The 24,731-nt window shown below is 48.6% G+C and overlaps 2 protein-coding genes across 13 annotated transcripts; one reads left to right on the forward strand and one right to left on the reverse strand.

Annotated features, from left to right (window-relative positions):
• Nucleotides 1–342: 342 nt before the first annotated feature.
• IL10 (interleukin 10) lies at nucleotides 343–5,873 on the reverse strand. Of its 2 annotated transcripts, XR_008825836.1 has the most exons (6): nucleotides 5,091–5,873; nucleotides 3,617–3,679; nucleotides 3,156–3,308; nucleotides 2,366–2,431; nucleotides 1,861–2,073; nucleotides 343–594 (listed from the first exon to the last, which is right to left on the reverse strand). XR_008825836.1 is itself a non-coding variant. In XM_056361715.1 (5 exons), the coding sequence occupies exons 1-5, from the start codon at nucleotides 5,247–5,249 to the stop codon at nucleotides 1,981–1,983; spliced, it is 534 nt and encodes a 177-aa protein (XP_056217690.1). In that variant the 5' UTR covers nucleotides 5,250–5,873; the 3' UTR covers nucleotides 343–1,980. The 2 variants fall into 2 exon arrangements, 1 of the variants encoding a protein (XP_056217690.1); XM_056361715.1 differs by having other exon boundaries at nucleotides 343–2,073.
• Nucleotides 2,576–24,022, forward strand: LOC130159753 (interleukin-20-like). 11 transcript variants are annotated; one of them, XM_056361721.1, is made up of 12 exons: nucleotides 2,576–2,835; nucleotides 5,884–6,130; nucleotides 8,495–8,780; nucleotides 8,949–9,010; nucleotides 9,229–9,415; nucleotides 11,600–11,632; nucleotides 14,566–20,767; nucleotides 21,326–21,523; nucleotides 21,634–21,699; nucleotides 22,502–22,654; nucleotides 23,058–23,132; nucleotides 23,240–24,022. In XM_056361721.1, exons 8-12 carry the CDS (start codon nucleotides 21,365–21,367, stop codon nucleotides 23,315–23,317), a joined length of 531 nt encoding a protein of 176 aa, XP_056217696.1. In that variant the 5' UTR covers nucleotides 2,576–2,835; nucleotides 5,884–6,130; nucleotides 8,495–8,780; nucleotides 8,949–9,010; nucleotides 9,229–9,415; nucleotides 11,600–11,632; nucleotides 14,566–20,767; nucleotides 21,326–21,364; the 3' UTR covers nucleotides 23,318–24,022. The 11 variants fall into 11 exon arrangements, with proteins under 11 accessions (XP_056217696.1, XP_056217695.1, XP_056217691.1 ...); XM_056361720.1 differs by lacking the exon at nucleotides 8,495–8,780 and having other exon boundaries at nucleotides 8,946–9,010; XM_056361716.1 differs by lacking the exon at nucleotides 8,495–8,780.
• Nucleotides 24,023–24,731: the final 709 nt, after the last annotated feature.

A 24,731-nucleotide genomic window follows, 5' to 3' on the forward strand; every position in this document is an offset into this window, starting at 1 on the left:
TTATGTGACTGTAAATGCTGCTCTGAAAAGGGCAATGGCTGAAACACTTGCTAGAGTTAGAGGCCGGAGTGACCCATGGAGTACTGTGGGGCCAGTGTTTCTCTACTGTAAGAAATCAGTGGCAGGTATTTAATCAGAAATTTGTGTTTAAATGTGAGGACCTCAGGTCTTCTCACTTCCCTGGTCATTAATGCCTGCAACGCACCCTCGGTGGTCCTCCTTGCCTGGATCTGTGTCACCCAGCCTGGTGACACTGGGCACAGCATCTATGCGCTGGTGCTGATTTACAACCCTGTTAACAACTTGCAAGAACAGAACAGAGCCCACAGAACAGAGGCTGTATTCATTAGGAAGTCTTTATTAGCAAAAATAGAAGATTTCTTTTCATACAGATAACCATGCAAAAGTTCACAGATTGACAGAAGCCGTGGCCAAGGCACGGTGCCCCCCGTCAGCGTGACCTCCCCAGGAGTGGAACCACTCTGGGCTCTTGCTGCAGTTCTGAGGCTGTCCTTGCTTCTCCTACAACACCGAAATCCAGGCGTTTGGTGGAAAAACAAGTACAGAGTGGGCTCAACAGGAGCTTAATGTGTCCTGGTAAGAAGCATAAATTAGATGTTACAGTGTTTGGCTGCCACACTGCCCTTGAGCCCACACCACCTGATTGCTTTCAGCAGGAGCGACGCACGGAGCAGCGTTCCTGCTTTGGGGCTGCCCTTGCTCTGGGATAACCAGTTCCCGTGTGGGCAGACTGCCAGCAGGAATGCCCCTCTGTCACCATAAATGTACAAATAGAATAAATCAAGTATAAATAGCCTCTTTTCAGTGGTAACTTACAAAGCAAACAACAAACTGACAGTGTTTCATCATATTCGTGCCCTAATACTTCTAAATATTAGAAGCAAATGCCTCCGGGTTTTGGCGATTTCCTCTGGCTCAGCATCCAATATTGTCAGTGCTGCACGCAGCTTCATGTATTTGAATGCAAATTACCCATGCCACCTTAAAATGGTGGTTAATTAAATATCCTCTATCTTCTGAAAGAAAAACTAACAACAACAACAACAAAACCCAATCAAAGACTGGAAAATAGTAAGATTAACTTTAGAAAGTGCAGAGTGGCCGACCCAGCAGCTCTGGAAGTCAGTCATTAGCAACATTTAAGCCAAGTTCTATTAGAACCAAACATTTCATTCTTACTGCTATTTTCTTTTTTTACTTTTCTTTAACCTGGACTAGTATATAGGCTGAAGACTAGAGGCGGGGTTAACTGATCTGCTGCTGTACCATGATTGCACGTGGTTCGCAGGAGCGCGGGTCCTCCCCCACATTGCTTTTCATGCACACCAGAAAAAAATGCCTGTGGTTACGTTTACGATTGTTTTGCTCAGTGCAAAGCCATGGAATAATTTTGAATATTTCAGAGCCTAGTTCCAGCTGCAGAACTTGTGACAGACAGTGACATGGTTATGCATAAAGACATTTGATTGCATAAATAAATAGAGGGATAGAGCATGAGGAGAGCTCTCATTTGCTTAAAATTAAAGTTTGTTGAACTCAGAGCTGGAATTGCTCCTGCTCAGGTGACTGTGCTCGGTGAAATTGGACTCAGGATAAGCTCTGCTCATTATCTGCCCCCCAGAAGAACCCTGCTTTGGGTGTTTAGAAGCTATGAATAAAATAGCACTACTAAAACCAGTATTAAAACATTGAACAATAAATAGTATTTACAAACTCATCACACTTTTCTTCAAAACATATTGTAAACATAAACACTGGAGGTATTAGAAGTAATAAATATTAAATTCAGTTGTTTAAACAGACCCTTTTAAATACAACATTAATCTGGAAGTTATTGACCTGTAATTCTTGGCTTGAACCCTAAGATAACTTAAAACTCTCGTGAGCTCTTGCAGCCTAAAGTGGTTTCTGAAACAATCAGCAGGATTTTGTGTGAAAGGTGCAGCCCCGTAGGCGTTCTCACTTCCTTCTCTTCATCAGCAGGTACTCTTCGATGTAGTTGATGAAGATGTCAAACTCTCCCATGGCTTTGTAGATTCCGTTCTCGTTCATCTGCAGGTGAGAGCAGAGCCCATTGAAGCCTGAGCGTGCCGCCGTAGGTGATGCGCGATCGCTAGACACACTGTGCTTCCACCGACACCTCCAGCTTCTCTACCCACCCCTCTGGGGAACCCGCGGCTGCTCCTTCAAGCATCGCGCTCTGGATTCCTCTGCCTTAGTTACTCATATAATTACAGATTTTTTTCGTGTTCTGTTCTCTGTCCTAAGTTGAAGCCAGCAGCAAAATCTACTGGGACAGCGGGTCCCTCCCACCTCAGCACAGCCACGCCAACGGTGACCTCACCTTACTGAATGTCTCCTTAATGTGCTTTATGGTTTTGCTCCTCTTCTCGCACGTGAAAAATCTGTGCTGCAAAAAGACAAGAGCAACGGCTTCAACCACACAGGTTTCCTTCCCGGGGTGTGTGGCAGCAACTCTCCCCTCCTCCTGCCCCTCGTCACTGCCGCCCCACCAGTCTCCACCTTCCCCTTCCCCCCATGCGGCCATGGGGCTCGCTGGGGCAGTAACTGTGGCTGCTTTGCACCGTGCACTGATGAAAGGAGCCTGGCGTGATCTGAGGCATGGATCCTGAACCCTTTCCCAGCCCCGTGCCCCTCGCAGCCAGCCCTGGGTGAGGGCAGCCCTGCGGTGCGCCCTGCCCCAGGCAGGGTTTGTCCCGTCTGACTCAGCCTGCGGCAGGCGATGGGGTCACAGCCACCCCAGGCGTGGGTTCAGGAGGCATCAGCACCGAGCCGCGCTGCTCCAGCACCCAGGTAAGGGATGGACCCTCTGCCCTCCCTCCCCTTATCTCCTCAGCCAGACTCTGTCAGGTGAGGCTGGCTGCAAATAAGTGAACAGAGTCTCTGAGCATCGTTATTTAACTGATGAAAGCCTGGAGAGCCAAGGCTAGGAGAACCCCCATCCTTATAGGGGCTGCCAGCCCACAGCCCTACTCCTCCACACCACCCTGACACCCATGCTTCTGCCCCCTGCTCCTGGGAACACCCAGCACCCACTCCCCACACTGCTGCTGGTCTGAGACCGACCCTGCACTGATGTCATCCCCACCCCCGTGACTCTGAGCCCCACTCACACAGCGCCTCATTGTCGCCTTCAGGCTGAGCAGCAGGTTGCCCAGGTCGCCCATGCTCTGCTGGTGGTGCGTGCTGGTCCTCATGGCGCTGGGCAGCACCTCCTCCATGTAGAACCGCATCATCTCCGACACTGACTGGCAGCCAAAGGTCCCCTGGGGCGAGAGGAGGTAACCGTGTTGGGGCCAGCCACCAGTGCCGGTGTGTGTGGGTGTTTTTAAAAATCAAAATCGTGCTGGTGGTCAAAGCACTTGCAGCATGACAGCACTGCTGGCTGCGGCTGCAATGTGGGGAGAACCATGCGTCAGCCCTGCCACAGACACACGTGTCACTGCTGGGCTGGAGAACTGACCTTGTGTGACATTGGGAAATGCCTTGATTTCCTATCTGCTTCCTTTCTTACAAAACACTGGCCAAGGGATGAAGAAGGATAAGGGACTTAGATGAGAGTTATCACTCTTACCTTAAATTCATCTAGCAGTTCAGAGCTGAGCAGCTGGATGCTGAGTTCATCATCTTTCGATTGCTGTGGAAGGATGCAATGGAAACGTGAGCTTTAGTCGGGCAGTCAACACTTCTCCCTTTGCCTTTGCCAAACGGTCGTTTCGCTGCTTTGCATTGACGGTCCGGCTGAAGCAAAAGCAAAGAGCAGCCAGCCCACCTGCGTGCACAGCGCGGTGACGCCAGGCGCAGGAGTCACCACTGCTCCGGTTGGGGACCTTGCAGTGCAACCACCGCTCAGTCGAGGCAGCAAGGTAACAAAATCACAGACTTCCCTGCCCTTGATTTTGTTCCTGTGCAACTCCTGCAAAGGGTGTTTGTGTAAGAGCGCTGATGCAAACCGCATCCCTCCTCAGATGAGTGTCAAACTCAGGGCAGCCCCTGGGGCGAGGTACCCCTCCCCCCCAGCCTGTCTGCCCGCCAGCTGCCCCGGGCAGGAGGGTTTAATCGCCCTGGTTTCCTTATCCCTGTAAGTCTCCAGTCAATGGGGGAGAAGGGATCTGCGGAGGGTGTTTGTTCTTGCGGCACCCCTGTGGCACCGTCAGCTCTGACAGCCCAGAGAGCTGCGGTGGGGTGGGCTGGCAACACCCAAAGCGTCACCCCATGGCACCGAGTTACTTAAAAGCTTTCCTGAGAGGCTAACAATATTCCTTCCCAACATTAACTGGGAGATCTACAGCAAGCTTGAAATCTAAAGTCTTGGCTGTGTTTGTTTGATAATAAATGCAAGCCAGGACGTTAGCCTAAGGTTGGATCTGGAGAACTGTCTTGTTTTATTGCTAAAACAACCTGATGTTAAAATAGTAACAAAAGATGCGACCAACCATCTCTATCAGTCCTGGTGCACTAGGTGCTCTGAGTAGATCTCGTACTGCTTCCTCAGCAGCCCCGGGGTCCTGCTAGCAGCTGTGCAAAGCCGTGACCTCCCACAGGCACTGAAGCAAGTGCTAGTTACTGCAGCGTTTCTCTAGTCATAAAACATCATGTTCAGGCTTTTGTGGTTGTTTCAAAGAAAAAGTCTGTAGCAAAAGATTTCCCTTTTCTTCTAGCATTGACTTCAGCGAGGCTGGACCTGGGTCACCCTGCAGAAGGGACAATTTCCTACCTATAAATTCAGTGAATACTTTCATCTGCAACACTTGGGGGGAAGCCTGGCCAGTCAGGCTCACAAGGATTCATTATGAAATCTCGAGCTCATTGTGATTGAAACTAGGAAGAAAGCCTTTGCACATTGTCTCTCAGCAAGCAATGAAACCCAACTTCTCTTGCTCACCCCCACCAGCCCGTAATGCAATACACAACCAAATCGTTTCTGCCAAGAGGAAGCTGTCTTCCTCCTCATCCAAATCACTGAACTTTGCAAAAAAACCCCCAACAAACCAAAACAACAACAAAAAAATAAAACAAGAAGAAGAGACTAGCAGGATTATACTTACAAAATAATCCTTAATTTCCTCAAACTTCATCCTCAGCTCTTTGAGCTTTGCAGGCAGGAGCTCCGAGAAGTGGAGGCAGCTGGGCTCGGTGGGCGAGCACCTGGCAGGCAGGGCGCTGGCAGCCAGGAGCAGCAAGAGCAGGGCTGGGCAGGTTTGCATGCTGCGGAGATGGGCTGCTTGCCTCTTGGTCCAGCTCTCAGCTGAATTTCACAGGAGGGTAAAGAGCAGATCTGCAGCCTTCACCTTGATGGAGCCCCTAATTTATACTCTCAAAACATCGCTCAATTTCCTCTCCCCATTTCCTGGCGAGCAATATTGGGGTTTTAAGTCATTCATTAAAACCAAATGTCACTTGGGTTTCCCGTCAACTTGGGTTTCCTGTTCTCTTGACCCCCCTCCTCTCCTCACACCCCATCAAATCTTTTGTGCTTAGACTCTGCATTTTTTTTTTTTCATTGCTTGCTTCTTGTAAATTTAAATGTGGCTAAAGAGGAAAGCTTCAGATACAATGCAAAGAAGAAAAGGTGCTGTGTGTGAGGTTACTTCTGCATTCTCACCATGACTTTTTATTTTCAGATGAATGCCCTACTGTCAGGGAAAAAAAAGTGTTTCTATTTTTAAAGCTTTGTATCAAACCTGCACTTAGGATCCCCAGCATCATGCATAATTCAGCAGCATTGCTTTTGATGAACCTCTAATAACACACTGTCTCCTTCTTTGGCATTCTAATGCTATACTGAGAATACACATAATAAATGTTAACTTTTTGTTTTGTTTTGGGTTTTTTTTCCAGTTAATGCACACATCTGCTGAAGTTGGTGTGGATTCTCCCTGCCTTCAGCATGCTCAGAGGCTGTGCTCCCGAACTGCAGCTGGTGGTGTGTCTGACCGCTAACAGGATTAGTTCTGTGGGGTGCTGGGATGGAGCGGAGGAGCCCAGCCCGGCTGGGGATGCTCAGGGCCCTCGGGGCTGGTGCTCGGCTGCCTGGCTGCTCACCCAGCACAGGGTTTGTGCCATGGGAGCTACTACGTTCACATCGGTGAGTGGTTTTAAAGTGTATAAGCGAGTCACAAATATTTGTGTTTCTGGTTATTTAATCCGATTTCATTTCCTAGAGATGGACACGAGCCCCATCCAAGCAACCCAGCGGTGACTCCGTGAACTGGGTGTACTGGCTTAGCTGAGCCTTATTGTCCCAGCTCTGATAAAACTACCATCTCTGACATCTCCTTTTCCGTTTCCCTGCTCTTATTCTATATATACAAGTACACTCGCCCCTGCTTCCCTTGTGATAAAGATTTCACTGACAAATGTGAAAATCCAAGAAGGAGAAAGTGGAGATGACTTCAGCTTTCCTGAAATCGGAGGATTTTCTCTGAAAGCTCCCGTGTTATCTTGAACTAGTGTGCTCTTCCCAGGCTGCCTGCAATGCATTGCTTTGGACAAATCACTTTTCATTTCATTCACTGAACTGAATTTCTTCTAAGTTGAATTTGCAAACCTCTGTGAAGGAACTTGTTAAAAAAAAAACAAAAAAGCTGGAAAATGCCAAGTGTTGGTTTCCATGTATTTAGATTTTGGAAATTTTATTTTTAGGAGAAAGAGAGAGGCATGTTCGGTGAACGTATGTGTGAGTAAGAGTGAAGGGGATGAAATATTAGTAATCAAAGGGTTGGAGGCAGAAACGATCTGGGGTTTTGTGTTCTGATTTGTTTTCCTTTTGTTGTTGATGTTGCCTCTTTCTGAGGAGATGAGGAAGCCTGGTCCTGGTGAATCACTGCAGGCACACTAGTTCATCTGAATCACAGCGGATCCGGTCGCCCGCCTTTCTTCCCCTGCAGCCAGGTGTTTTTTCCTCTTGACTGCCAACAGAAGCTATGAGAAAGGAGCAGAGCGAGCAGCAGCAGGTGGCTCGGACAAAACCAAGTAGTTTTAAACCTGACCCATTCCCCTGGTAGGATCCCACCTTTCCCTGCTTTCCCCCTTGGCTCCCACCCTGGGAGAGTTTTTTGCACCCTTTAGCTTAACTCAAATCTGCCACGGGTCAAGAAAGCTTCACTGCCAAGACTTGGCTGGCTGGTGCGGCGTCATCAGGGCACCAAAACTGATGTGGTGAGGTCAGCAGGTGCGATGCTGTCAGGAGCCAGTGCCCTGGAGCAGGGCTGCATGCAGCCCTGGACCAAAGCCCGGAGCTAAACCCACGCCCTTCGGTGGAGGATGCAGCCCTGGGCTCTGCAAACCGGCTCCCCTGCAGCGGAGCTATCACTCCTCATCCTCAGCAGTAGGTTTAGGTGCCGGTATTTTTGTGGGATGCTAAGCAAAGGGGCTTTGGGCACACGGGAATCCTCTCCAGCACGGCACCGGGAGCCCTCCTTCCTTCCTGCCTGCTCATTTCTAACCTTCTCTTATTTTGAACAACCTGGGGGTCCCCATGAGGTCATTTCACTTTGACATCCAGAGTGTGCAGAGCAGTTCTCTGCCTTGTGCAATTCCCTCCTCCTTGTTTTGGAACCTGTTGGTTTTTTTGTTTTTTTTTGTTTTTTTGTGGGTTTTTTTTGGTACAAGCGTAAGCCAGATGTGTCCATTCCACAAAGGAAACTCTAGCCTGCGCACGGATGATACTCTGCTGTGTTTACCTGTATTTCCTTTGCCGTGTCAGAGATCTTGACGGTGCAGTTTCACTCTGACTCATTCTTGCTTACTGCTGTGGAAAGGCATTGACTCTGCAAGTACTACGGAGTGGTTGCATGAATGAATAAAGCACCTTTTCCTAAAGAGTGTCCGGGGGATGTGGGTGTATTTCTAAACCTTTAGGAAACAGCTTTCATGTTTGCCAAGAAGATCATTTCAGGAAGGAAAGCGTGTTACTCAAAAGCCATTCACACATTTTTACCCCACCTCCCACAAACTTCTAAGAGCGGCAGGTTCACAGGAGATGCTCAGCAGGACAGCAGAATTATGTTTCTGCTGTAAAACAGAGGCATCGAGGGAAATGCTTTTCCCCCACAGTGTGCCAGGAGGAAAGGCTGGTCCTGGACATGGTCCTGAGCAACCTGTGCTGGCTGACCCTGCACGTGCAGGGCTGGGGCTCGGGGGTCTTCAGGGGTCCTGTCCTCTGGAGCTGGGTGGCATCTCATGGTTCTTGTTAAAAGGGGCTGCCTATGTGTGTAGCCTTGCTTATGTTGGCAAGCTATTATGTGAGCAAGTTTTTACTTTTTTATTTTTTTTATTATTTTTTTTTCCTTCTTGGTCTCTGCCATTGCTTTCAGACAAAGAAACATTGTGCATTTTAAGCACTATCTATTCTAGATATAGCTTGGAGGATCCCCCAGGTTTCCAGGCTATCATAATGGTGTGTTTCTTTCTTTCCTTTTCAAAAATTTCCCATTTCTCATCCCTTCAGATCTGGGACATCTGCGGCCAGTGATGCTCTGGGGGAAGTGGAGACTTGGTGGCCTTTTATTCACCTTGTGTGAAGAGCAGTTTTGAAGCAATGCTCTCTCAGCGGCCCCATCACTGATGACTAACAGTTCCTGATGGGTGAAGCATAAAGTGGATGCCTTTTTTTTTTTTTTTTCTCAAGAATTTTTTGTGCTGGCAATGCATGACATCAGATTTTTCACTTCTGGAAACCTGCTTTGTAGCAGCCTTGTCAAAATTTGCAATGTGATTCATATTGACCTCAACAGGTAAATCCCAAATTACTCTTTGGAAATTTAAGTAATTTCATTTTTTTGTCTTGTAACATCTAAGTGTCCAGAAATCGGTTACTAATCATGAATAGAAGACATTACTGTGACCTCTAATGTGACTTATAATATGACATAGAAAGAGCCTTACATAAAAATTCTTAGCAGGTCCAGAACTTCCATTTGATCTAAATGAAGCTGGAATCATCACATAAAAGCATCGAGTAATGGTGAGTTCCTCCCATCTGTAGAGTCAGTGTTTTTGTGATTAACTTAACTGAGAAATATTTGTACTTTTTTATTTGCATACATAAAACTCCCAATATTTGCAAGTCCACAGCAGCCTATAAAGTAGCTAGAGAAGAACATCCCTATTTAATATCCTGCCCTGGGACTTCAGGGTGCCCTCTGCCAACTCAGAAGAGCGAGTTGTGCTTTTTTCCCCCAGGTTGCATGTACTTTGCCATTTCAAGCCACTCTGTGAGGGGTGTGCGGAGCTGTGGGTGAGGGTGGTGCTGCTGCAATACCCTCTTGTTGCTGGGTCTTCTAAGGAGCCCATTGGAGCAGGATCGGGCCATCCGCCAGGTGAAGGATGCTGCCCTCACCCCTCTGCAAGGGACCGGATACAAACAGAGGTGTTATTACCTTTCTTCTCTTTTTCTTTCCTCCTGAAATAAGTTGTTGGCGGGGATATTCTTATGCTCACTGTCCCGTCCTGTTTCTGACCATGTAGACACCGATGAGATCTCAGCGCTGGCATTTCAGGGAGTGGGGAGCGTGTGCTCCAAGCGAGCAGGGAGGATGCACCGCCACGGGCTTGGGGCAGAGGGGCTGGAAAGCTGCCTGGAGGGGCTGGTTGGTGCTGGCTAAACATGAGCCAGTAGTGTGCCCAGGTGGCCAAGGAGGCCAACAGCGTCCTGGCTTGTACCTGAAACAGTGTGGCCAGCAGGACCAGGGCAGTGATGGTCCCCCTGTGCTCAGCACTGGTGAGGCTGCACCTCAGATGCTCTGTTCGGCTGTGGGTCCCTCACTGCAAGAAAGACATTGAGGGGCTGGAGCGTGTCCGGAGACGGGCAACGGGGCTGGTGCAGGGGCTGGACCATAAGTCTGGTGAGGAACAGCTGAGGGAACCGGGGGTGTTCAGCCAGGAGAGGAGGAGAATGGGGGGGGGACCTGACCCCTCTCTCCAACTGCCTGACAGGGGCTGTAGCAAGGCGGGGGTCGGTCTCTTCTCCCAAGTGACAAGCGCTAGGATGAGACGAAATGGCCTCAAGTTGCACCAAGGGTGGTTTAGATTAAATATGAGGAAAAAACCCCTCTCTTCACCAAAAGGCTTGTCAAACATCAGAAGAGGCTGCGCAGGGATGTGGTGCAGTCAGCATCCCTGGAGGTGTTGAAATGACATGTAGATGTGGCACTCAGGGACATGGGTTAGTGGTGGCCTTGGCAGTGCTGGGTTGATGGCTGGACTGGACGATCTTAAAGGCTTTTTCCAACCTAAACACTTCTATGATTCTAATGAAGCTATCTCAGATGAGTTCGTTTGCAGGGAAGTTAAGAAGGTAAAAGTAGGCAAAAAAATCCTGAATACATGGTCCATTTTGACTCACCCAAATATCTCTTGCACTGCCTTTTTATTTATTTTTTTTAACATTCTACAGAGGCAGTTTTGAGCAACCCCTGTCTTGAACAGGTCATTTCACAAGTGCTGTTTTGATGAGTTTCTTTTTCCTAGTTTTGGTTTTACTGGGCTGTGTGGATCTTCTGGTCAATATTGTCTTTCACGATTTAGCATCGACACTCTGACCAATAATACAAATCCAAACTATTTATAGTTATGAATAGTCGTAAGACAGGAACTGTTTATCATGGTTTGAGAAATCAGATAATGCAAACCAGTTGCTCGGAAGTGTAACGTGACCGTCGGGGTGGATTACGGAGGCATCTTCACTCACTTTCCACATCAGCAGCAGGACCCTCGGCCTGAAGCCAAACACCACGCTGGGTCACTCACGCAGTGGAGTTTCGGGGTGGTTTTTTGTTGGTTTTTTTTTTTTGTACGGTGCCCAGCAGCTCATGCTGTGGGTTGAGAAATCCCGGGTTTTCTTTTCCACTCCGCAACACGCAGATAAGCACATGCCGCAACTGGCGATGCCGCACGTGACGGCACGTGATGGCGGGTCATCCCCGGTGCCGTGAGGGATGCTGCAGCATCTCCGGCGCTGCCTGGGGATTTCCCTGCGTGCCCCCGCTGTGGCTTTCTGCTCCAAAATCATTAGTGTGATAACGCCATGAGTCCTGGGACTCCCCGTTCTGTACAGGCTGAAGCCGGGGTCTGAGCTGGTGCGTTACTCAACCAGCAAAGTGACAGCGGTGGCTGCACTTGGACCTGGCATCTCAGAACCCCCCCAGACGCCAAAGTGAACAAGTTTCATGATGCAAATTCCCAGAATTGTCAGCCCGGAGGCTCTTGCTGACACCACTGCCCTTTCAGTGAAAAAGCAATAAAACAGAATTACTAGAAGTTTTTTCCTCTCGGTGAATCTGTTTATTTTAAGTTGAGGAATTTCTAATTAACAGCCTCAGCACAGGGTGCGCGTCGGGCTGTGCCACAGGTAGGCGGGGAAAGAATGATCATAGTTTGACCTCGCCTACGTAAGCAGAGATTTTTTGATTAAAAAATGATCCTTCAGATGTGCTTTTCGGAGGTTTCAAAGAGGTTTACGTATTTTGTTTAGATTTTCTACCTCCATGTTCAGATCTCCCTTCTGTTTTCTCTCTCTTTTTCATTATTATATTTTTTAATTTTTTTTTTACAGGGAGTGATACAAACTGGCTGTTTCTCCTGCAAGGTATCCTAATTACAGAGACCCAAAGCAAATGTGAACTTGAGTTATGAAAGCAGTAGAATTCAGTAACTGAAAAGCTATTACTGAGACGGCATTGTGCCCAGGGGTAACACCTGCTTCCCTCCATGGGAGCTGGGCTGTCTGCTCCGCTCCTGCTCAGCACCGGTCTCACTGCACTTCTTCAGCAATTTGCCCAGGATTTATCTTTTTGTGGAAGTCTGAGGAAGGTTTCCTTCAGTAATGGGATCAGGCTCTTATGTCCCTTTTTGCTTATTGCTTTCCATTAGCTTTTGAGGGCTGTAACTAGGAAGTGGGAGATGAACCTGGATGGTGGAAACCCCCTTTCACTGCAAATGGTATTACAAAAAAAAAAAAAAAAAAGAAAAAAAAAGAAGAAGGATCTGAAGTGAACTTCCCCTGCTAGATGTCCGCTGCTTGTCAGGAAAGGAGACTGGCAGTTCATCACCCGCTCCTTGGAAGAGGCTGGCAGTGTGTTTGCTGAAAATATAGTCAAATGTAAGAGTTACAACCTGGCAAAGCCCCTGATTTAAGGGATTTTGCTGGTTTCTTTGTGCAGTGGGGGAATGTGCAGCAGGTGACTGAGTCTTCAGTTTTCCACCGAGCTGAGAGGGTGCTCTGGTTAGCAGAGGGCTCGTCCTGCCTGCGTGGGTCTGCCCGGGCTGCGGTAGGAACGCTGATGTCCCACGGACACGCCGATGCTCCCCATGTGTGCTGGGGCCAGGGCAGAGCTGTACGGGCAGGCTGATAACAGGATAAACCTCTGGACAAATTAACCTTGCCTCATAGCATGATTTTCCGGGAATTTATACCCAGAAGCAAACGGTGGCTGTGATGGATGGTGAAAGAGGGGGCTCTCCTGCCACTGAGGGCAGTGCAAGGCTTGGGGTGGGACAAACCCTTTGGGGCTCTGGGGACACGCAGGTCTCAGTATGCACCTGGTGAGTGGGGGTTGTGTCCTGGGGAGGCTGGCGGAGCCCTGGGGCAGCCGCGTGGCAGCTCCTGCTCATCCCGGGGCCGAAGCTGTTTCCGTGGGGGATCGGGTGCTGTGCATGGCCCCTTGCAGGGCGTGCTCGCGGCAGCGGTGGCTCTGCCCGCACACCTCCTGGGCAGCACCTTGAATTTACCAGAAGACAGCGCTTTTCCCTCCCAGCTTCTCCTCCAGCCACCCTGCAGAGCTCAGGGGAGAAATCATCCTGATCAGTCCGGGCAGACCGTGCTCTTACCCCGCAGCTACCGCTCACGGGGCAGCTTGCACCCCCTAAATCCTCCCCTGGCGCCCTGACGGTTTTGCCCCCCAGGACTTTTGCTTGGGGCACTGTTTGTCATGCCTGAGCTCTGTGTTGCTCCTCGTTAGGCGAGTGGTAGTGTCCTTCATTAAGCCACCTTGCTGGATGAGCTGGGGGGCGGCTGTGCAGCTCCAGTGCGGGGAGGGACGCACCTCTGCCAGGCCAGCCTGGATGAAAGGAATTAAGCAAACAGGAGGTGGGAGAACAGCGCAGGAGACTTCCCAGCGTGGGCTTGTCCTCATGCCTGCTCCAGGGGATTTGGTGCCACTTTGCCTGGTTTTTGCTCATTTCCACAGGCCACGTATTATCAAATAAGGGAGGGAGCAGGGAGCCGAGCGGCTGTGACTTGGCAGCAAGAGCCCTTTTTGCTGTCTTTCCCCTCCAGTCCCTCTCTGCCCTCGGGCTGGGGCTGGAGCAGGCAGCGCTCTCGGGGTGCCTCCGTGCGGGTTCACATGCCTCCAGCACCAGCGAAACCAGATTTGGCCCCTCACGGTTGTGAAATTGAGACTGATTCAAGTCCCGAGTTAATATGTACCCAAGGCAATATTAACCCAGCCAAAACTGAAACCTGAGTTTAAGAGCTGGGTTATGTACAGAATCCACAGTGAATTTACTGAAACATAAGTTTCAGTTTTGGTGAAAGCTAAATCTATGACAGCGCTGACTGGCTATTGGAGTGATTCATTTGCTCCCCAGATAATTTAAAAATGGAGCTGATAGCAGCAAGCACTCAGTTTCTCCTCTATTAGGCATCATTTATTGCCTGCACCATCAGCACATTTGGTGCTCCTGGGCAAACCCGAGCGCTGTGTGGGACAGCCGGCTTGCTCACTGGCTCAAACCTCAGGCCAAGCCCAGGTGCTGTAAAAAACACTCTGTGTGACTTTTGCTATCCCATCGGTTTTTAGTTCTTCCAAAAATAAGGATGGGAGGAACAGGAGAGCCGGGCGAGAGGGACATGCACTTCAGCAGAGCAGGGTCTGGTACTGGCTACGCTGCTGCCTGGCGCCCGGTGCCAGCACTGCCGGTGGCATCGCTCTCGGTGCCAGTGTTGCCGGTGGCATCGCTCTCGGTGGCATCACTCTCCGTGGCAGCGGCAGCCTACATGATGGGTGTTTCTCTTCCCTCCAGGGCATCGCTGTGATTATGTGAAAAGCCAGGCCATCCAAAGCCTGAAGCTTTGCAGGAGGTGGACATAGTTTGGTATTTTGGCACGAAGTGTCTCTCGTGCCCTGGCTGCGCTTTGTGACCCAGGAGAGCAGATGGTTCCCCCAATAACCACGCACGTGCCGTTCTGTGTGACTCTGTATCTCCGCGTGCTGCAGAGAGCGCCTGGGAACTGCTGCCGTTTTCTGGGACTGTTCATTTGAATTTTCCAAGTAAAGAACTTCAGCTTTAGTTTTCTAAACATTAGCAACCCTTTTCTGAAGAAGAGCCCGTTGGTGGGGAACAGCACCCCAGAACCGTCTGCACAAACTCTTCTAGAGTTGCGGCAGCATCCACGGGCTTCAGCTGGGGATCCTCAGGCTCACTATGGAAAATCCCTATCCTTGGAATGAGCTGTTTTCTTCAAATGTGGCAAATTTGTGTCTCCTCTCTGGTCCTCTGTCTCATGTCTCTTTCTTTTAGATGCCCACTTTCCAAGGGGCCACCTTGCTCCATCAACAGTGTAACCCAGTGTCCATGGGAGCCCCCCAGGACTGCAGCAACAAGCGAAGCATCACTATGGCTGGTAATGAGAATTATGATTGTAGTACTAATTGCAAGAGAGGGGAAAAAAATAAATTAGAAGCAAGCATAGTAAACAATCTATATTCTACAGGGAAGATGTGCGTGGGGGCTACTTGCGGGTTTTGGAAGTGGAAATTTGATTGGCTTGGGCATTTTTCTTAGTCCGTGATCACAGCTCTGTCCCGCAGAAAAACCTTTCAGGAAAGATTCGTTTCTCTGTGAACTGCTGGTCCTCCCAGCAGCCTTGCAGGCCAGCGCTTCTTAGGCAGCTTGAAATCTTCATTGTACTTCAGCATTTTCTATACATTAGCATTATGTTTGCTTAGAGAAGCCCAATTGCTAATATGTCAGATGCCCACATCAAAAAGCTTATGAAACCTCCTGGAAACTGAGAAAGCCTCGTTCAATCAGCCTGTGTTTAATTCCGTTGGCAGAGGTGAGTCTGTGAAATATATGCACGTTTGGAGACCAGTGCACGTTTTGGCATGTGCGTTGGGCTTTACATCATTCTCTTGTGGATGCTTCTGTTTGTCTTCAATGGCAGGGCAGTGCTTTTCAGGGAACTACACCTCAAATTTTGCTGAGATAGAAAATTTCCTTAACATCGGTGGGGAAAAGAAGAAAAAACTCAAACCATTGAAATTCACCCTGCCTGGGAGATCTTGATGAAACGATCACAAGAGAGTGACGTGCCCAAGCCGTGGGCTGCTGAACCATTCCGATAACTCCTGAGCTGTTGCAGTTTTGGGGGGGTGTGGGAATTTCCCCAAGAGCAATTTGATTCTCCAGCCAGTTCCTGAATTTAGCAGGAATGCGCTGAGCTCCCCTGGGCTGGTCCTTAGCATCACACACCGCTTGTGCACCTGCCTGGGTTTGAGCACAGCGGTGCTTTGGCTGGACCCACCACTTTTTGAAGACACACTTTGCTGAGAACACGGAGGTGGCTGTTGAAACCAGCTGCCGGACAGTTGAAGGCAAGTGAGCAGAAGCTGCTCTTTAGCTGTATTATCAACCTGTAGAGACCTGACATGTGCATTTCCCTTTGGGGAAGATGCCATTTATGATAACTAAAATATGCTTCACATTTTATCAAAAAAGGAGAAGCAAGAATTTAACCTTCAACACCCCCCCACCCCACCCCCGGTGACTAAGTTGATGATTTTCTACAGAACAGCTATGTCGGTGTATGAGATCCTCCACCACACTTTTCCCCTTCCACAAAGGTGAATCTTACTTGGGGGGGGGGGGAGGGAAACAAAAAAGGCACTCTTTTTTGCATTTTTCTTTACCCTCTTTGGGTGAAATCCTGGCTTGGTGGCAGCACTGCCATTGGTGAGTCACACAGATGTGTCACATCTGCTCCATGAAGGCGGTGGCTGAGGCACTGTCATTTTCTATGACGCGCAACCCTGCGCAGCCGGGAGCTGACCATGACCCAGCCGAGGACATCTAGCGAGGACAGAGTGAGCCCAGGGCCACCCACAGCACCGGGGGGATGCTCCTGGGGAGGTGGCTCTGTCCCCTTTCTGATGAGCTGTGCACTGGGGACACCCTGGGCTGGGCTGCAGGTAACAGAAAATGGCAAAAGCAGCTCCAGAGGGACGGTTGTGGGCAATGCCCCAAATCAGGATGATTCAGGCATTGTCTCAGGGTGCAGGACACTCTCCCAGGCTATCCTGAAGTCCTGGGAGAGTTTACTGAGGAAAAGAGATTTTTAATTTTGTCAGCAGCACTGCAGAGCTGGGGCTGCGCAAGCAGCAGGGCTGGCAAGCCTGCTGGGTAACCAGCCCCTGGTTTCTGTCGATAATGAACTGCGCTAATTAAGATGGTGAAGAGCAGCCAGATTTTCAGAAGCTAGGAGAGGACGCTGGCAGCCGTGGAACACATTTCCGTCACGAAGAGCAAAGCGTGTCCGTGCAGAAGCTAATGGAAAGAGTGACGCCGGGGCGGGTGACACCCAGCTGGGTGCCGGTGTGAATCCCTGGGTTTCGAGAGGACGGTGCGGGATGGGCACTTGTCCAAACGAGGTTTGAAATGGGCTCTGGAGGGGAGGGCCAGGTGACTGTGTGACAATTAAACCTCCGGTGTTTCAGGTGCTGGGAACTACTCAGAGCTGCAGCATAGCACCACTGCTGCAGTCAATCTTCCCATTAGCACCCGGCTATGATTAAGGCAGGGCTGTCTGATGATTTACACCACTGCAAGTATCTCAGAAATTACTCCACTGCATAAAAACCAAGTGGAAACATTTTCCTCTGCTGGTGGAAGCAGAATTACGTTCCTTGGCAGGGGTTTTGGTAAGCTACAGTACTACCAGGAGAGATGTAAAAGCCTACAAGCATTTTTGTTTCGGGTGGCTGAGTCTGTTTTTGCAGATCTTTTCCTGAAGGATGTCAGGAAGAGTTGCTGAGTCCAGATATTTTTGCTGGATTTGGTTTAGTCTCGACTTTTCGTCTATTAAAATGACTGGAGGCATTTCTGTCATTCGCATTGTCTAGTTCTGGGGACCTGTGCACAAACCATTATCAACCTCATATCTGAAACACTGGTGTACCTAAAGCTGCTGTGAAAAATGAGTAATGACAAAGAATGGCAAACCAAGAATGGTCTGTGAAGTATTATCAGATCTTCTTACAGCATGAAACTACATTGAAATGCACTATTGAAACTGGTACATTATCACTCTGAAACACTTTACTGGAAACCTAGTTAACGTGTCTGTGGTCAGTTCTTAACAGCGTGGCTCCTTCAGATCAGAACAGCCTGATTATTTTTTTTTTTAAGGATTTTTTTTTTTTTTAGGATAAGCCAAAATCTTTTTGATATGTGAAATTAATAATACTGGGTCAGTGCTGGATGATGCCAAGCAGGACTGCAGTGACTCCACAGTAAGTGGGGTGCACAGGGCATGGCTCAGCCCCGATGCTGGAGCAGGGCTGGGAGCTGCTGCTGAATTTCCCTGACGTACCCGGCCATCGGTGAGTAGGTATCTTGTCTCATGTCACGCTCCCAGGCTCTCCGGGAACATCTGCTTTGTTAGTCATTTCAACGAGCCATTTGCCTGCAGCAGTCTGGTGCTTTCTGCTGTTACTGAGATGCTTCCATCACCACAGCAGCCACGCCAGCTCTGCGCGGTGGTGGTGATTTGGCCGCCTGCTTGGCAGGGTGAGGCTGAGCATCGGTCCTGGCAGCGGTTGGAGATGCTGAGAGCTGGGGTGGTCCAAGAGGTTGCACTTGGGATCTTCCCTTTGGCCCCTTTTGTGCCTTTTTGAGTTGATGTGAGACATGCAGGAGCTGTGCTCCTCACCACGGACTTTGTAAAAATGATTTCTCAGATAAGCTAATGATACACATGGCTTATTTTTTAATTCCTTACCACGGTGGCAGATAGCTAACAACCCTCTATGCTGCCTTTGCTTGTTATTTGGGTTGCAACTACTTTCAGTGTGCCCTGTCACAACGTGCCTACTGTAAAATCCTGAGGGAGGAGACCTCTGCCATTAGCTGGGAGTTGCCTGGAAGGATTCCTGGGGAGAGGACCACTTCCCTGCTCCCAGCACGCACCCCAGCGCCGCAGTATGCGAAAGGCTGAATTATTCTGGGAGCGCCTGGGGGAGTCTGTTCCCATTTTACTATCTGAGCTCATCTGCATCGTCACTCTACTGTGCTTCAGAAATCCCTGTTTCTCCTTTTCCTCTTCCTTCCCAGAGCATATGGGAAAAGGCTTGCTGTTTTATTGAGGCTATTTTCATATTGCTGTAGCTGGCAGGTAGGCGAGAGCCTCCCTCAGGCAGGCTCTGGGGAAAGCCAGGCTGGGCTGACTGGCTTCCATTAGGACTTGGTCCAACACGTACTGAGGTCCCTGCTGATGCCATCCCATCTGCTCCAAAAAGCCAGGGTTTCGGACCTCCCCCAGGTCCAGCACTTGGGGCAATCCATTACCATCATTGCACACAGACTTAAAAAACAAAACTAGAAACCTGTCTGGACTGTCTCCCCCACTCTCATGCGGTTCTTCTCCTCCTTGCCCTTGCGGGGAGGGTGCTTCACAAGAGGGCAGCAGCAGGACAGAGGGGCCACGGGACGCCCCAGGACAATGCAGAGTCTGGAATAAGCAAGGCCCTGGATCCTGATAATACACAACATTTCACTCCTGGTCCCACAGCGTCCCGGCATCTTTCCTCCACCAGCCTGGCTGGCAATCTTTAGCCCATGACTGTTTCTTGCCTGCTGGCATTTGGTTGACCTGCCTTGAGTGTCAATTCAGTTACCAAAAGGAGAAAAAAAAAATTTAAAAATCCCTTCTTCTCATCTCTAATTTACATAATTAAGTAAGAACTTATTGCCTCTTCGCCCATTTCCTCACCGAGGCTGGGTGTGCACCAGGCTGCCTGGGAACGGTGCCGGTGCCTCTTCCTCTGCTCCAAGCAAAACTTTTACTGCAATTAGAGGCAGCAGCTGGGAATTGGGAGAGGAAGGCAGGCAGTAGCAGCCTTGGGCTGCTGAGGAGCCCTCTGACACCTCAGCAAGGGCAAATGCAACCTGCTGCAGATTTGGACCTGCCTTTTGGCTGCCTTACAGGGATGAAGGAGGAGGCATGTTTGGTGTATTTGAGGTCGTTTCAGCAATACTGAATGCAATACTATGACTAGCCTGGGCATAAAATCTATTTGTTTAGTCCTCCCTTGATGACTGATACATGCTCAAGATTGAGCTTGGTTATCAATGAATTACTCACCCAGCAAAACTTTGTAGAACAGCCCTGGCCCACAGGCAGCGGCACACAAGATACACCTGCGTTGCAACAGGCACACGCTCAGGCTGCTGCTCTCGCCCAGAGCATTGTGGCTGCCCCAGAGGTTGGCTGTGAGGTTAAAGGGGTGCCTTCTCCACCTCCATGCCCTCCAAATCCCTCTGACTTTCCCTTCTGGGTACAGGGAGCCCAAGAAGTTTTTTTGACTGCTCATTTTTGCTTGTAGACTGAACTGAGCTACCTCCAGAGGGCTTACAGAAGCAACCAAACTACAGAGCCAACAGTGTGGTGAACCAGCCTGCCTTTTGCACCAGTACTGCCACTTTCATGTGACAACATGCCCCAGCTGGCAAACCCTAGTTCCTTGGGGACAGCCTGGATCTGAAATGTTGGTACAAGAACATACCTGGTTCGCTCGAGGACCTTGGCTGCATCAGTTTTGCTCAGCAGCTAATGCCTGTGGCAGGGTGACCATAGCCTGTGTGGTCCAGGTCTTTGCTGGCAGGTAAAATGCCCCCGCTGCCTCTGGGCTGGTGGTCTTTTAAAGGTTTGAGTGAAATTTCTGCCCTTCTGCAAGGTGATAGCTTTGGACTGTGCGTAATGCTCACCCAAGTCATCTGTGCTCCAGAAAACAAAGTGACTTCTGGCACCGAGGTGGGAGCTGTGTCATCCCAAAGCCCTACCATCTCATACCTGCACATCTTTGGTCTCCAAACACTAGGGATGTGCCGATGGAGATAAACACCCAACCACCTGAGGAGCAAGCCTGAGAGCCTCCCCATAGTGTGAAGGCCCCGTGTGCCAGGACAGTGATGGAGAAAGACCTTGCCAGCTTTCTGAGTAATGCCACTTTTACTAGCCCACCACGTCTGTTTGCCAGAAACCCTGGGGTGTTTGGACCGCTGGCATCCCAAGGGGTGATGCCATGTGGCTTCCCACATCCCAGCGCCTCTGTGATGAGCAGGGAACAGCCCATCTCCAGGAGGGACTTGGCAGCGTGGCTCTGTGCTTGGGGGAGCCCTCCAGCTTGGCATTTTGGGAATGTAACTCCCATGATGGTCCCTCCTTTTGGTCACATCCCTCTTCCCGAATGAAAAATGATACAGCAATGCCAAGATTTCCCGCCTCCATAGGTTAGGGAAACACCTGTGGGTGAAAGAGTTGGTCCCTTTCACTAGCTAATTAATTCAGTAAATTACAAAGGGAAATACATGCTGGGAAAAGCAAGAAAAATCCCAAAAGTTAATCCCAGAGTTATTTCCTCCTGATACCTGGATAAAAACACCGTCTTTGGAGCTCTTCAGGTCAGTCGTCGGCGAGACCGGTGAACCCACATCAAAGAACAAGGTAAGATGTTGATTTTATCCTTTTGCTCTATGTGTTTGTGCGTGCTTCCTTGTATTCCCATTATGTATCTCTGAAAGTTTTTTTTTGTTTTATTAATAACCTTAATTTTCATTGCTAACAGAACTTGCATTTGATGTATGCTATTTCTGAGGGAAAGCATTTTCTTTTGTGATCAGACTTTGGTGATCTGCTTTCACTCACAGTTACCTCCTGCTGCTTCTGCCAGCAGACTTAAAAATTTAATTTATCTGTATGTATTTTTCTCATGAAAATTTTTCAAAAGTACTTTGTCCATTTACATGCAATCTTTTACTGGTTTTTGGTTTTGGTGTGGGTTTTTTTTTTCCTTCTTTTGGGATCTTCTGTTAAATATTCGGGTTTATTTGATTTTTTTTCTCTTGCACATGGGGAATACAAAAGAAACATGTAAGAGATACTAGTTAGTGTGGTTTTTTAATAGACATGTGCAAGTACTATATAAAATAAGTATATTTTCGTAAGCATCACAACTGTGTTAGTTAGAAAAAATAGCGAGGCAATATTATCTTCCTTGAGCAGGTCTCCCAGGCAGCCGGCTGTGCTTGCATCTGCAGCAGCATGAAGGGATCCCACTTGTTCCCCTGCCTCCTCTCCGTGTCGTGCTGGTTGCATTTGACGCTGACAGCTGGGCACAAAATCTTCCACTTTGGACCCTGCAGGGTCTCAGTGAGCATGACCGAGATTAGGTCTGGTTTCACCGCAATTAAAGCCAACATCGTAAGTATTGCTCGGGGCTCTTGTGGAGCTGGGGAAGCTTTGTGGTCGGCTGCTCCCGAAGCCCCTCTGGAGCCAGCACGTACATCACCAGCTCTGTCTTCTCTGTGCAGCAAGCCAGAGATCCCATCAGGACCCTGAGCATCTTGTCGTACCCGCACTCCCTGCACAAGGTTAAGGTAGGTGTGTCCTTACCTCATCTCTAGTTTTTCTCTGAATAATTTTGCCCAGCTAGCATCCTAACAGCAGTCATGAGGTGTATGAGCTCAGGGCATTTGGGGAAGTTGTTCTATACCATCACTTTGTCTAAGTTCCTGCAAAATGCAGACGCCGAGCAGGTCAGGGAGGATAAAGTGATGCGGATCACGTATGCGAGAAGAGGTGGGTGTCCCACTGCCGGTTCCTGCCCTGCGGCAGGCTGCAGCGCACAGGGCTTTCGCCCTGACTGGCTTTCCAGAAATGGTGGGCAGAGATTTTTGTGTGTGTTGTTGCACATGATGCTCCACTTACGGGAGCTTTAGCTGTGGCTTCCCACCGCCTCTGTCCGTGAAGGCATAGTAAGGTGAATCAGGATTTGGGTGGAAAGCAATTAAAGAATCCGAAAGCAGATGAATGTGATCTTGGGAGGTGAGATATATTACAAATAAGTATTTTGTGGCTCCCTTACACTCTGAAGCACTAGATGTGGGTCACTGTTTCAGGTGTCAGCCAGCTACAATATCAGCTATTTATTTTGCTGACTAAGTGAGACGTGCTGAAGATGGCTCTCCTGAAAATCAGTCTAAAATAATTTCCCATATATATTATCAGATTACATCAGTCATCACTGAAAAAGCTTTATATGAATCCAAACATCCTGCTGTGCTCAGCTCCTGTGCTTGGTGTTACAGATAGTTTATTCTAGAGAAGGGCAGAAAGGTTGGTGACTACAGGTTTATAGCACTTTGGAGGACCGTTTAAAAATGAAATATATTCCTTAAGTCTTCAGATAGATGCTGCATCATCCATCACCTTTTGAACTTCTACGTGGACAAAGTTTTCAAACACTGCAAGACCGAAGATTCATATGTGAACCGAAAAATCAGCAGCATAGCCAACTCCTTCCTCAGCCTGAAGAGGAAACTTGGGCAGTGTGTAAGTCTTGAGTATTGTTACCGTTTAGTTTTATCTGTCTGTACTTGGTATATAGATAAACCTAAACATTTTATAAAGTTATAACATCATTATTGATAAAAATGGTTTCAGCGAGAGTACAAAGAAGCGTGATCAGAAGAGTACATGTATCTGCTCAGAAATTGTTACACTTGCCCACTCATCAGCAAACTCCCACATTAGTTCTGAAGAACAATATTTATCCTGTCCCTCTGTCTGTCAAAATAAACTGTTCTTAGCTGGCGTCTGAGTTAAGGACCTGCAGCCCTTTCCGCAGCTTAACGAGGTCCCTGTCTACACAGTACTTTCCAGCATAATTAGAAAGTGGTCTCCTACTTTCAAAAATTAACCCTCTGAACTAATGAATTCTATCTTCTTTTTCTAGCATGAGCAAAACAAATGCACATGTGGACAGGAATCCCCTGAGAAGTTTAAGCAAATACTTGCCAACTATGAAGGGGTAAGTTGATAACTAAGCCTAGTAATTAACACAGATATTCAGATTCTCTTTACGTTAGCTTGTACTCGCTACCTTTGCTTACAACCTGTTCCTTGATATCATTTCAGCTGAACGTCACATCTGCAGCAATTAAATCCCTGGGCGAGCTGGACATCCTACTAGACTGGATGGAGAAATCTCGTTAGAGAGCAGAAGGCGTTAATGACCCACGGACGGCTGGGGCTAGCGAAGCTGCTGGGACATTGCTCACACCGGTGGTCAGTGGGAAAATAATGTTCTGTTTTGGTTCAGTTTCTCACTGCTCACAGCTGTGTTCAGGCAAGTGCCGAGTGTTTCACTCGCCAGGTAATGGGCGAGCGCATCAGAGCCCTGCATTAATATGGAAATAGCGAGTCCGATCACATCAGCACAGCTCTCGCTTAGCTGACTTCTATCAAAGGATGCCCTCCAAGGGTAAATCTAAAAGCGTTTCTCTTGCTAGCAGACTAAGCTGTGATCATTTCATTGAAGTATTGTTTAAATTATACAATTTTTGTATAGGGAATGTGTATTCATGAGTGCTGAGTGCCTGCTGGAATGACCCTGGTGTAGTTAATGCTGTGGAGCAAGGCTCATGAATCTGGCCTCAGTCTTATGTGGCTGCTGCTGCTGACTGATCTGGCTGAAGCAAGGTGCACAGTCTGAGAAATGCTTTCAAGAATAGGTTCTAGCAGACCTGCATTTCCTTTTGACATGGTATTTTCTGCCTTATCAGTAAAAGAAAAGTTTCTATGCAAGATATGTGGTCGCTGAAGAGAAAAGGGTTCTTGTATGCATTGTAATTTACTGACAGCAGTAAGTTTTGTGGAAGTCTGCTACAATTACTGTAAATAAACCCCACTTGAAACTGTTCTGAGTCTGTCTGTCAGAATTCTGAGGAATTATAAGTTTTCTGTTGGCAAAACTTTCTAAATTCACCGTGGTGCTCTTTGTAGCAGATACTGTCACTCCTGGTACCGCCAGCATCCCAGAGGTGATGCATCATTCCTGGCATGCCACAGAGACCAAAGTTGAGACCTGAGTGGCACTAAATCACCCCAGCTTGTCCCTGAGGCCATTTTTATTGCGCATTATGTACAGCTCTGGTCTGTTTTCACCCATTTTGGACTTTTTTAGCTGCACACACATTGCTGGTACCCATTGGTTCTGCATGCTGTAAATCCCTTTTCCACTGTGTTTTCCCACAAGGTGTTAATACACAACATCGCTGTAGCATCTGACCATGGCAGAGGTTTAATATGTTCGTAAATTAACCAAGACCATCCAAGTCATCTCTTCATGCAGCCAGGAGGTGTTATGCACTCCTGGTGTCAGGGGCCAGCTAAATGCTGCTTATTAGCACAAGCCAGAGCAGTCAGACGCTTATGTCCCTGGTAGCACTCTAGTCCTAATATTTCAAGTGATAAAGTCTTACTGCTGCATTCATTAGGGTAAAGCCTGAGTAAGGCCAGAGGGCAGATCTCTGACTTGCTGCGTTTTGCTCTAGGAAGCAACTAAGCTGAGCAAGGTGCGCCAAAACTCTTGCCAGCTGTGTTGGCGTGAGCACAACCGGGGCACTGC

Source organism: Falco biarmicus, chromosome 16 (assembly GCF_023638135.1).
Source record: "Falco biarmicus isolate bFalBia1 chromosome 16, bFalBia1.pri, whole genome shotgun sequence".
NCBI lineage: Eukaryota > Metazoa > Chordata > Aves > Falconiformes > Falconidae > Falco > Falco biarmicus.